The 14,345-nt window shown below is 29.5% G+C and overlaps 1 protein-coding gene across 1 annotated transcript; it reads right to left on the minus strand.

The window, feature by feature from the left end:
- Positions 1-9,690: 9,690 nt before the first annotated feature.
- On the minus strand, positions 9,691-12,092 carry LOC127148636 (RING-H2 finger protein ATL74). Its single transcript, XM_051082788.1, has 2 exons — positions 10,783-12,092; positions 9,691-10,667 (listed from the first exon to the last, which is right to left on the minus strand). The coding sequence occupies exon 2, from the start codon at positions 10,594-10,596 to the stop codon at positions 9,988-9,990; it is 609 nt and encodes a 202-aa protein (XP_050938745.1). The 5' UTR covers positions 10,597-10,667; positions 10,783-12,092; the 3' UTR covers positions 9,691-9,987.
- Positions 12,093-14,345: the final 2,253 nt, after the last annotated feature.

A 14,345-nucleotide genomic window follows, 5' to 3' on the forward strand; every position in this document is an offset into this window, starting at 1 on the left:
ATGAGTATTACATTAAGTGAACTTCGAAGTTAAGGAATGTATTTGGTGTTTTGTGTTGGATTAATTAAATATATATACATGACTGTGTATATTTAATTAAAGATAATTTTAGAGTCAATTATCTTAATTTTGTTTAATTATATTTAATTTATTGGGGATTATTTTGAATTCATCTAATGAGAATTATTTGATTTTTGTGGGGTGAAAAATTTGTTGGAGATTTAATAATTATATGTATATGTGGAAATATATATATAGTTATTATGTGAAAAGGAAAAGATAATTATATTTGCTGAAATATAATTATTTAAAGGAAAGATAATTGTATTATGGAGAAAGAATATTTATTAAAGGAGAAAAAAAATAATTATATTTTGGAAAAATATAATTATTTATAAAAAGATAATTATTTTGAAAAAAGATAAATAATAATTAATTATTGTGGAAGATAATTAATTAATATTGATTATAGAGTGAAGTTGTTATGGTTGGGTTAAGATAATTCATGTTGGAAGTTATAAGTGATTTATTGGAAAAGGTTTGATTGATTAAATTAATTGAGTATGTATATATAGATATATATATATATTTAATTAATAATTTGGAAAAGTGAAGTTAATTATATGATGAAATATAATTATATTTGTTTGGAAAAGAAGATAATCCACAAGAAGAGAGATAGTTGATTTGATTAGACGAGAAAAGATATATATTTATTTAGAAAAGAGATTAATGGTTTAAATAAATTATTTATTTAGAAAAGAGATTAATGGTTTAAATAAATATATATGTTTATCGTAGATTTTGGTGAGAGAAAAATAAAAATAATAAAGAAGTATTATTATTATTAATGGTTACAAATGCCTAAGATTTTGTGCATTTAAAAATTTATTTAGGAAATATAATGGAAATAAAGATATATGTATATATTTGATATTATATATATATATATATATATATATATATATATATATATATATATATATATATATATATAAATAAATATTATTGTTATTATTTGGGTCTATAAATAACATTGGAATACTTAAGTTTATTTGGGTCTATTATTGTTATTATTGTTATTATTTGTTGTCGTTGTCTCACCAGTTTTAGTTGTAATTGGTCTCTTTGGAAAGCTTGAGAATTTAAAGTTATGGATTTTTCCATCAACGATAAGAGAATTTATCAACTTCCATTTAGATAGCCTTCATAAGTTAAGGTAATTAAATTAATAATTTATTAATTTACTTTTATACCTTTTTGGGTTTCTTTAAAGGTTAAATTGGTTAATTATTGAAGATTTAATCTTGGATTTTTCCCAATCAATTTTTTATAAAGTTAATTAATTTGAGAGAATTTTTGAATGATAGCCAATTGCTAATTTGATTAATTAAGATAATGAAATTTTCTTTTATGATTAGGAACAAGTTAATTAGAGAATTTTTACTCTCCGCTATGGAGTATTTTGTTTCGCTGAAATCTCAAAGTAATAGATTCTCCTACTAGACCTTCGAACTGAATTTAACAGACCGCATGTAATTATGATTATGCATTGATGGTAAGTAAAATGCATAACTCGATGCTATTGATAATGACTGTCATTATATTGATGATTGATGATAATGACTGATATTATGTTGATGACTAATGTCATGTTATGTTGATGTTGATGTTAATGTATGATTGATGATCATGACTCTTGATGTTGATGTTAATGCATGATATATTAATCACATGATTAAGGACATTAAGATATTCATGCCTTGTTTATGATATGCTACATGCTATGGATGAGCTTCTGTTAACTTTGTTTATTAGAGTCGTATCCACATGGGTGTCCCTAGGGATCACCACCTTTTTTTATGACTGTGTAGTCTGACGGGATTATCAGTCCATTATGACATTAACATTGACATAGACATGATTACGAGTGATTCGACGAGGTCACTCACAGTCCGATTGTCTTAGTGTTTCTTTCAGGTACACTAAAGACCAGATTGTCATAAGTGTTCCTTTGGGTTCACAAAAGACCAGATTTGTGTAGGAATGGAATTCCTAAAGTGAAAGCGTATGAACGCCGTGTAAGTGAAATTCAATTTATGAAACCAAAAAATTCAAAGAAAAATAATAAACATGCTTCTCATGGAGGAAAAATGTGAAAATAAACTAACCTTTGTAGAACCAATTCTTCTTCCAAGCTTCGAGACATCACAAAATCTTCCTCGTTATTCTCCAAGTAAAGAATCACATAGAGTTGTAGGCTTCTGTAATTTTGGCGAGGGAAGAAGCTTTTGGGAGAATTTCATTTCTTTGGGATACAGAGAGATCGTAAGATTGTGCTGTTCTAAAAAAAAAAACTTTCCCTTTTTTTTTCTTTTAAAACAAATCTCAACAATGGAGGGGGAAGTTATCAAAATAACTTCCCCTTTTTTCCCACGTAGAATAATTCTATTTTATATATATATATATATATATATATATATATATATATATATACGTATTAATTAAATTAAATTAAATTAAATTAATATAAATTAAATTAATATATATTATATCTCATATAATATAAAATCAATATAAATTTAATTACAAATATATTATATCTCATAAATTTGATTCCCTTTAATCAATTACAATTCAAATTAAACCAAAATAAATTTGATTCTCGTTTATCTTTATTGAGCTAACAAGGGGACCTTATGGACCTAAAGATTGAAACTCCAATGAAATGAGATTAATTAATTAAACTTAATTTCTATTCATTAACTATTAGTCATTCCACTAAAGACTAATAGTTGCACTCTTCTAACTGTAGATATATTTTTATGTCCATTAGATATAACCAATCAACAGTGCAATGACCCTTCACAAATTGCTCGTAAGTACAACTAGGCCAAAAATTACCATTTTGCCCATGTAGTTACATCTAACTCCTTAAGTACCATTGATTCCTCTAATGAACAATAATTATAGTCCTACTATAACTGAACTCCTCTTAGCCCAAGAGAAGGTGTGGCGCCACATTGTTCAAGTCTTGAAATCAACCCTTAAGAGAGCAATTTCTCTACTTACTCTATCTATAGAGAAGGAGTGAATTCCTTCTTGTGTAGCTGTGTTTCCAACTCCCCAATCAGATGAATCCCCAAAATGGTAGGCATATTGAGTCGGCTACATAGGCCACTCTCACCCATATAAATCAAAGGATCGCCTTCATAGTTCACAACTCACTCAGGATTCAGGTCAAGTCACCTATAGTCATCCTGGTGAAATGTAGTCTCAACTAGTAACGGTGTTAATAAGAGAGACTATTCATTTCATGGTCCAGTCTTATACAAACTCTTTGTATAGAATACCCCCGCTCTAATGTCTCGACATGAATGATTAGGATCAAATCATTTGTAGCACTTTAGAACAATTGTAACAACTACAAAGCAGACCGTATTCGTAGTGTCACCAGGATAAGGTATCCAGCCTTATCCATTTACTACAGACCATTTAGGTTATCACTTAAACATGATCCACTTGTATGTCTCCACATACATGTTTAGGTTATAGAAGATAACCTTGTTTGTTAATTTATTGGTTTTGTGAGTTAATGCAACTAAATGTCAAATAAAATAAAACACTTTATTTTATTAGATAAATAAAAAGTTTGTATAATATATACAATTACAAACTACAAGACCACGAGATTTAGGGCATCAACCCCAACAATCTCCCACTTGTCCTAAAGCTAGTGAGGTGTACAACATAAAAAATAAAATACTATAATAGTACACAAAACAAGAAACTAGGGCATACAATATGCACCCAGTAAATCTCCCACTTGCCCTAGATAAAATGTGGCATGTCACGTAGACCCAGACTCTCTAGATGACCCTCAAACACCTTAGCCGTGAGGGGCTTTGTAAACGGATCAGCAACATTGTGTGTCGAAGCTATCTGTGTGACGATCACGTCCCCTCGATGCACTATCTCTCGAATCAAGTGATACTTGCGCTCAATATGCTTTCCACGCTTGTGGCTTCTGGGCTCCCTAGAATTAGCCACAGCCCCACTATTATCACAGTAAAGAGTAATCGGCTTTGACATGTTTGGAACTACTTCCAAATCAATCAAGAATTTTCTAAGCCAAACATGTCATATGAGCACTCAGTTTTGCTTCCGCGTCTATGTATCAGCGTGTTTCAGTATTCCATTTTTAATGAAAATTTAGTATTCCCTCTTTTTAAGAAAGTGTCTATTGTTATTGTTTCTTTTTAATAATGACCTCAAATTAGTATAAAGAGTTGGGTCGTTACACTTATCACTAGTAGAAAACATCAATTTTCCAGCACATGAAATCATCGAAAAATGTTCAAAAATGCGTCGGGAAGTTTGGTTGAGATATCCCCGTCGGAAGACCATCTCTTGACGTTTAAATATCAATCGTTGGGAGTTACAGATAACTCCTGATGCTACATACGACGTTAAGAGTAACTAACATATGACTTTTTATGAAGGTTGGATTTGTTTTTTGTTTTTTTGTCACTTACCCTTGATTCTAGAGTCCACTAACAAGTTTCATTTTCTATAAATGTTTATCATTTTCTTCTCTCAACAATTGCTAACCAAGTCATCTTCTCTATCTATCAAATCAAACTTAACAGTAACTAACATATGACTTTTTATGAAGGTTGGATTTTCTGTTCATGTCAACTCCAAATAGTAACAATAATTTTATATTCTTTACATTGAATTGATCCCAAAATTAAAATTCCTCTCACTTCTTTAATTAATAATTTTTTTTTTTAAAAAAAAACTTTCATATATTCCTCAAATTCAATCCACTTGTTTATTTAGAAGGAAGGAATAACATTAGAAAAAATATTTTTAGGAAAAGAACAAGATTTTCTCTCTTTCCAAGATTCATCAACAACGATGATTTGTCTTTTTGAATCAAGCATATTGTTTTTATAATTATGTTCTACATGTTTTGTACTATATATTGAAATTTTGTTACACATATTTATGTATGGTCACAATTTTAATCAATTATATAAACTTTATTTTTTAAGAGGGGAAATTTTATATATAATTACTTTGTGGTACATTAGAACAAAGCATTGTGATGTACTTTTCTTTGGTTGATTAACTTTGTCACATTCCATGAAGAGAAGGAATATTGAATAATGATTTTAAGAAACTATTGAAATTTCCACATTTTACTCATGGGGATTCCTCTATTTCGCTATTAATATATTTATTTTCGTTTATATATATCACAATAATTATAAAAATGACAATTCGATTTATCAATTACTTAACTTTATAAATCTGCTTAATTAAAAATAAAACTTATCATCTAATATATTAAAGTATGTTACTTCAGACTTTTTTTATACTAGCTTATATCACATGTGATAAACGTAATATTTATTTATTCTTGGTACATAACTTTTTTATAAAATATTATAATTAGTGAAATAGTTATTTATAATGTTTCATCTCGAAAAAATAAAATAAAAATTTATGATTTGTTTTTAAGATATTGTGTTTCATATATGATCTATTATCTAGATCATATTCCGCACTTGAAAACATACACCATCATTTAGATTGTAATTTTTCACTATCTATTATCTAAATCATACTCTTACACTACACATTAATACTTAATAATATTATACCAATTCATCTTGTAAAGCACCCCAACTTGGGCATGACTATTGCTTATCATATCTTCACAATGAGCATGATGTTTTCAAAATTATGTTAAGACTATTCATCCACGAAAAATAACCAACTTTAATTCAAGTAATTATAATGTACATAGTATGAATTATGTGAGTGTGTATATAAGTGCGAGTCCTTATTTTTCTACTATATAATAAGGGAAATGGTAAGAAAATTAACAATTTGACAAAATATTTACAAAATATAGTAAAATTTTAGATTCTATCCATGATAGACATTGATATGCTTCTATCAACTATATTAATAATAAGTAATAAAAATTTATCGATATTTATTATTCATATAATCCAAAATTTTACTATATGGTGTAAATATTTTAATTTATTTTATTATATTTAAAAATATCTCATGTAATAATTGAATGCGGCATAGAAATAGAAAATAGTCATGAGTTGCATAAAATATACAAACTACATACATATATTAATGTTTTTAAAAAAATACAACTATACAAAGGAGAATCGGTCAAACTTTTGGGGTGTGTTTGGGGAAGGAAAGAGTTAGGGAAGAAAAGGATTATAATAATCCTAGGATTATGATAATCCTAGTGTTATGATAATATGTGTTTGGGAGAAAGATTATTATTGGTAGTGTTATGGTAATATGTGTTTGGGAGAAAAGATATGAAAGGTAGTGTTATGATAGTATGTGTTTGGAGAAAGGATGATGATAGTAGTGTTATGATAATATGTATTTGGGGGAAGAGTTATGATTGTAGTAATTTAAAAAACAATAATAAATTTTTGATTAGATTATTTGGGTAGGGTAATGTAGGGTTATAAGAAAGTAAAAATAGGATAAGATAGGGTTATTTAGGAATTAGGATAACCTTAATCCCCGTTTATCATAATCTTTTGGCCAAACACGGTTTGGCCAAATTTCCTAATCTTTTTCCCCCTAAAACCCCACCCCAAACATACCTTTGATGTTTAAGGTGGAAGCTCATTTCATTTTGATGATTAAATAATTATTTAGTCGTCTAATAATAATGATTAAAAAATGGATCTTTTTACGAATAGAACACAGCGACAAAATATTTTCATTGTATATAACAATTTCGAAAACGGAAAAAGTCACAACTCATTGTGTAAAATACCAAAAATGCCTCATCAACAACACGCACATAATATATTTAATACAACATCAGGGCCCTAATATATTTGATACACAATCGTTTAGATTTGGCTATTATTTGGTACTTGGTCATTTAATTTAACAATTATTTTTTTAATTCTATCGTCTAATTTGGTTACACGATCCTTTAATTTGGTTACGTTTAAAATTAGTTACACAATCCTTTAGATTTGGGTTGCCTACCATTTTTGTTTTGGTACACGATCGTTTAGATTTGGGCTAAACGGTTTTTTAAAATTTCTTTTTACGCGATCGTTTATTTTTTTTACACGATCATTTAGATTATTTTTTACACGATCGTTAGATTTGGATAAACGATTTTTCTAATTATTTTGGTACGATCGTTTAGATTTATTTACACGATGATTTGTTTTTTTTACACAATCGTTTAATTTTTTACACGATCGTTTACATTATTTGGCGACTCCAATCTAAATGATTTTTTTCAAGATTTTTTATACACGATCTTTTAGATTCTGTTATTTTTGTACACAATAGTTTAGATTTGGTTACCCAAATTTAAACGACATAAAAAAGAAAAAGAAGAAAGACGATAGAAAGAAATCGCAGAGGAAAAGAAGAAGAGAAAAAAAAACGATGAAAAGATTAAACGACGTATAAAAAAAATAGAAAAAGAATAAAGACGATGGAAAGAAATCAGAGCAGAAAAAAAAAGAAGAGGAGAGAAGAAAGACGACAAAAGAAATCAGACCATCGAAGAAGAGAAGAAAGATGAAAGGACATACCTGAAATATTTAAAAGATAGCTAATTTGATGGGTTTTGTTATACGGACTGCCGTAAATAGTTGATGTTTTGTTATGATGAAAATTTCATTTGAAAAAATATAAGAAACTTTATTTTTTCTTTTAAGTAAATGGTAAAATATAAAAGTCGTTTCATATTTGGTAATGAAAGAAAGACAACCTCTAATATTACTATTTTTGATGACATAGGTTTCGCATTTAGTTTTTACATGTAACTTTTTTGCACGTGAGTTAGCTATCCATACTCATGCTCAGAGTTTTTATTATTAAACTGCGTGGGTTGAAGACTCGTTCGGATGCTTTTTAATGGTTTGTTTGTTTGTTTTGCATTTTCTTCTTCTTTTTTTTTTTTTTTTTTTTTATGGTTGGTTTTTGTGTTTGTGTCTGTTGTCCTAAAAGAGAAACAAAGAAAACATAGTTTTTCCTTTTTTTTGGGTAATGAGCATTAGAAATAAGAAAAATCCAAAAAACAAGCAATGGAAAGTTATTAAATTTTAAATGTTGTTTTAATTTGGCAGTTTGGGTTTCTCCTTTGGTTAAGAGAAAGAGAAAGAAGTAGGGTTGGAATTGCCTTTCTCAATTAAACTTTATCATTCAATACCCCATCCCATATATGTGTTGTGTGGACCCCAATTTCCCATTTTCCTTTTTTTTTTTCTTTTTTTTTTCTTTTTTTTTTCTTTTTATTTTTATTAATGCTTATACTTAAATTATTACATCTTATAAAGGACACATTTCTACTCACCAAACCACATTAACTTCATATTAATTCTACAAAGCCTATTCTACATCTACTCTAATTATGTGTACTAATAATGTTTATTCTTTGTAAGGATGTGTCACGTCTTAAATCAACTCAACAATTCTCTCCACACCCTTTCATTGCTACAAAGTTTTAATTTTTTCAATATTACCATAATTGAACTATCATTGTTTTAAATTTAAACCATTTTTACCGATTCATAATACCCGTGACGAGTTTTCGTCCATAGATCAATCATAAGCATAATTAGATTGTTCTTTTTTAATCACATTTAGTTAAATAATTTGCTAATGTAATTTGATAAGGTTGTTTATTCTGAGTAATTGTCTTAGTATTGTGTGAAGTCAATTAGAACGGTTTTTATAACGATAAAAATTACTATCACATATTCATGATTTAACCGTATGTAACAATAACGATATTTGAAGACAAAAATTGAAAAATTATTCACAATTATATGAACAAGGCTAACTCAATTAATTCAAGTATCTTTAGTTGCACAATTAGATTACATTTATTGAGTATAGATTTGAGTAGATCCTCTATTTTCTTACGATTATAATATACCGATAAAATAATAAACACAATTATATGTGACACACCTTTCAAATTATCTATGATGAATTACGTTTTCAAACAAATAAATGAATATGACCAACATAATTTAATTACTTAAAACATCACGTACTGCTTGTTTGTTGTTGTTATTATTATTATTGTGGTAAATATATAAATTGATCATCATCAAAAAAATAATATATATTTACTTCCAAAATCTAAAGGGCAAAAAACGTAACCCATGTGTTGTGTTCTCCATTTATTTTCTTTTATTGCCCGGCAGAAATGCTCAACCTAATTTTCTTCAAAATTGGAAAAAGAAATTAAGATTATTTCTTGTTGAGTACAATTATGGGGAGAGAGATTTGAATGTGTGACATAATTAAAACTATTAAGATAACAAATATATATATCAATATATATACTTTAAAGTACTTTATGAATTAAATATATACCTAAGTCAAAAGAATATATTTAATTTAAATAAGATTTAACATAATTTTGAATTATAAGATGCACGAGGCACTAACAAGCTTAACCAGTCATTATTCTTTTTGGTTCATTTGATCTGAATTTGTTAGTTTATTGAATATGAAATGTTAGTAAAATCAAATTCAAACAAAATCCAACTACCACAACTATTAAGTATGCCTTATTGGTGAAGTAATTTGACAATAATCATCAATGAACTTCTGTATCTCTTAAGAACATAACATTTACCTATAACGGTAAGATATTTAAAGTTATTATGGGATAAAAAAAAATCACTAGAAATCATATGTCCTCGTGAACTCCAGTTTAGGTTGAAATCCTCACTCAACCAGGTGTGGTAACAAAACAAAAAGGAAAAAAAAGAAACCTAAAATTTGAAAATTATGCGGTTATTTATTGTACATAACTCATAATTAAGCACTAATTGTATTAATTAGTGTATAATCCAGATTATTAATACTTAAGAAACGCTAAAAAGGAAACTGAAACAATTAAAGAATATTTATGTGCAAATGAAAATAATATGCAAACCCTTGAAATCAGGTAATTTCATCTACTGTTATCGAGATCTCACCTTGCCCGCTAGCCGATGAATTTCCGGCGGGTCGGTTACCGGCCTCTGCTCCCGCCGATTCAGAAACCGACTGTTGTTCCAGCAGTGATTGACGACATGTCGGACACGACGAGTGGGAAGCTAACCAGGTATCGATACATCGAACGTGAAATCCGTGGTTACATTTGGGGAGTACTTTGATTTTCTCGCCGGCGATGAAATCTCCTAGGCAGATAGGGCAATCCGTTTCTCGGATCTCTAGGCCTGTTTCCGAGCCGTATACCGCGACCGGAATTTGGCGTAATGCGCTTTTCTTTAGCCCTGAAGCAGTGAGACGCGAGGCTGTGCCGCCGCCTGTTTCGAAGGCGAACCGTCGGCTGCACCGGAGGGCGCACCGGACGATTGAGTTCAATCCTAGAGCGCAAATCAGTGCGCAGAGTAAAGCGGCAAGAATTATCACCATGTTTGTATCGAAATTGGCTTCGTTGTTATATGAATTTCGCGTTCTGCTTCCGTTGGACGGTGCTGCCGTCGTGTCGGCGTCGAGGAGGAGGCGGTGAGAGCGCGGACGGTGGTGATTGGACTCCATCGTCATAGGAGCTGCTAATTACTTCAAAGCAACAACAGGATTGCTTCTGTCAGGTAATTCACTTTTAGATCTTGAACCTGGTTGATGAAATTCCACAGTGAAACTTGATAATTCAGAACCCTATAATTCTTTGATGACTGAATCGATTCATAATAGAGACTTAAAGTAGAAAGTTCATATCCACTCATGTACCAATAAAACCCTCGTGTTCTCTGTTCACACCTTCTAGCTCTCTCTTCTCTGGACCTTAATCGAAGCTCAATTGTAAAAAGGGGGCTTTGTTTTGATTCTTCCTGATCTGCCTTCAACTAGAAAGGATGATGAATGATGATTCTTTGAGAGTTAAATCAAACAGCTTTTAGGATTCTTAGGAAGTTTCGAAGCATCTTACCAGTCACTCAAAAAACCAAAATACAAGAGCATATCAAAGAACAGTGTCCATGGCTGCAAAAAGCTTGGTTTCCCATGGAGGATCTTCTGAGAAGAACCAGGATAAAACATCAAAAGAACTGAAAATCTCTTAGCCTCACAAAACCCAAGCCCCCTGTTAGAAACCAAGCACTCCCAAGAAAGATTTTTCCTCTAGCCAAACAAGAGAAGAAGAAGAAAATTATTGAGGGGAAGTGGGGGTATTTGAATAGAAGTAAAAGAGAGATTTGAGTAGAATTTAGAATATGGACAAGAAAATTAACATCAAAAGAATGGGTATATTATACATAAAGCCTAAAGAGGGAGGGATGGGGGTAGACAATAATTAGAAGGAAATGGGGGTTTTGCATTATTAATTGAGATAAAAAGAACAGAGACAAAAACTACCCTGTAATGGTACCTGATCCCTGATTAATCTAAGATTAGACAACATAAATAAATGCTGATTCTGAGCACAAAATCTTTCTTACTCTTCTTTCATTTTTTTTTTTTTAATTTCCTTTCAACTTCAAAAGTTAAAGTAAGTTGTCACTTTGGTTTTGGACCAGCGGCAAATGTTCCAGCCAAATGCTTTGTCTGTGTAAGATTTGATGTCCTAGGTTGGTTGATATGGTTTCAAGATTACAATGCCTTTCCTTCCCTCTCATTAGTCACTAATGGGTTTCACTTACAAAGTAGATTCTATAATTGAATTTGGATACCTTTCAATTCTAGTTGTAGTTGTGTATTTTCAAATGGTCAAATTTAGTCGTAACTCTCTATAAATCTTAAATTTAGTTATGCGACTGTTAGCAATACATGCTAGTTTATTATACTGTGGTAGATTTGGCTTCCCTTTCTTCAAATTAAAGGTTCTCCCTGGATAGAAGAATATTTGTTCTCAATAGATAGAAGAATTCTTACTTGACATTATGAAAAGAAAAAAAGGATGATGTAACTGATTTTTTTTATAAGTTCATCATTACTTTATTAGAAAGTTATAAACTTGTGTATAATAGATAAATTCATGGTGCTATGCAACTTTCTTTTGTGATGTGTTTATAATGAAGAAAGTGGTATCAATTCTTGGGAGTGCTAATTTATTTGCGCATTATATATTTGACTTTCTTAGCTAAGTTGTTAGAGCCGTATAAAATTGATTGTTATGTTATTTGCTCATGGGCTTGTTAGAATTTTCCTAACGAAAACAAAAACAAACACGAGTGGTATCAATCGGAAGAGCTTGGAGAGGCTTACTCGTTGACTGTCTACTTTCTTAATTCAACTATTAAACATTGGAGTGAAATTTTCTATAGAAGGGTGGTTTAGAATTTCCATAAATTTTAAGATTTTAAATAAATGGAAACACTTGTTCACTTTATTTTGCAGCAGATCAGTGAGATGCAATTTTAGAGTGGAAGGGATGAACTAGCATCTTCTCTCTACATCTAAATTTGCGTATATGAAAACATGTTTTGTGGTAATTTCAATAACGATAACGTTGGTGAAGTTAAAAGGGTAATAGGGATAATAATCAGTTGTATAACAATATTTTTTAAAAATTGCAAATATTGCAAAGTCTCGTGATCTAAGATCAATATTTGCAATATGTTCTAATAATAGATAGACTCTTTTTAAAATGTTGCAATATATGTTAATATTTTGAATTTTTGAATCTAATCGTTATATTTGAATATAATTAGAGTTTTATAATATAGAAGTATATAGTATGATAATGATGACGTAATCGACAAAGTTTAATTGATTGTTAATTGTCAAAATGAGGTTAGTTAAAGTGATAATTTACATACCTTTTAAGAGAAAAGGTGAATTGTTGTACCAAAAAGATTATTTTAATTGTAAACTTGTTTATAACATGATCGGTTAAGATGTAATAGTATAATATATTTACCACAAATAAGATTGATTCTTCATATGTAATTGAACTATAAAAAGAATATTAGAATTTGGTTTTTTAAAAAAATATTTTTCATTTAAAGTCGTTATCACTCCCTTCTAAACTTTATAAGAAATAAATGTAAGATGAAATAAATTTATTGTGATAGTGACATACAAATTACTTTCTTAAAGTTGATTCCATAACTTTTGAAACATTGCATTGTTACAAGGGAGAGTTTATAGAATGTGTAGCTTGTAAGGTTCATCAATTGGAAGGTTTTGGTAAACATCTAAAATCAAGAGATTTTATATAATAATAAAAAAGCACCCAAGTGAGAAGACAAAAAAAAAAATCAGATAAGGATAAAGAGGTCAAAAAGTTCAAAACGCTGTTACTTGCTTAAAGTTACAAGTCTCAAATGTTCTAAAACTTAGGATTATTCTCAAGTCGAAGTTACAATTCTGTTCGGTAATCTTTTCGGTTTTGAAATTTATGTTTACAAACTTTCAATATTAAATTGTATTTCAAAGTTTTTAAAACATAAAAGAAGGAAACTAATAATAATATATCTGTTAACAAGAAATTTGATAATCAATTAGACAAAACATTTGGTTGATAAGGACAGATGTGAGAAAGGGAAGATATTTGAAGAAGGGTTTGGGGATTTGTTTGATGAAACTAACCCAAATAGGCACATGGAGAGCACGTGGCTGAGGGAAGCTCATTCTTTATTTTCATGGCTCCTTCCTAATTTCCATTGATTATTTCAAACAACAACTAAAATCAATATTATTAAGGGGTTTTTTTTTAAAAAAAATATAATAAAATATATAATTGTATGGAAAAATTTTGAAAACGGGAAAAGTTTATATGCCCATAATAGAAAATACAAAAAATGTCCTCAGTCAACACTTGAGTAATCGACCGCACGCACGCGTATACTTCTTATAAACGAATATGATACGCGAACGTGGAGGAAATGATACGCGATCGTGTAGGTCGTATCAACATCAACCATTCATGTGCACGTATAATTCTTCTACTAAACGATCATGATACGTGATCGTGTAGGAAATTATACACTATCGTGTAGAAAAATGATACACGATCGTGTAGTTATTTTTAGATGAAGGGAAAATGACTTTAAATTTAAATGATTGTGTTGACTACGCTAAACGATCGTATTGACTATGATAAGCGATTGTTTAGATTATATCCACACATGATCGTGTAGTTCTTTTTAAACAATGAGAAAGAGTTTCAAATCTAAAGAAGATAAATAAAACTAGAAACGAGAAAATCTAGAAGAGGAGCTGAATAAATTTAAAAGAGAATATGAAAAAATCGTAAAGAAAAAGAAGTAAACGAAGTTATAAATCGCCCGCAATATCAAAAGTAAATCTAAAATTTATAAAAAAGATTTGCCGGCTTCATGTGTTTTTTAATT

Source organism: Cucumis melo, chromosome 3 (genome assembly GCF_025177605.1).
Source record: "Cucumis melo cultivar AY chromosome 3, USDA_Cmelo_AY_1.0, whole genome shotgun sequence".
Taxonomy (NCBI): Eukaryota; Viridiplantae; Streptophyta; class Magnoliopsida; order Cucurbitales; family Cucurbitaceae; genus Cucumis; species Cucumis melo.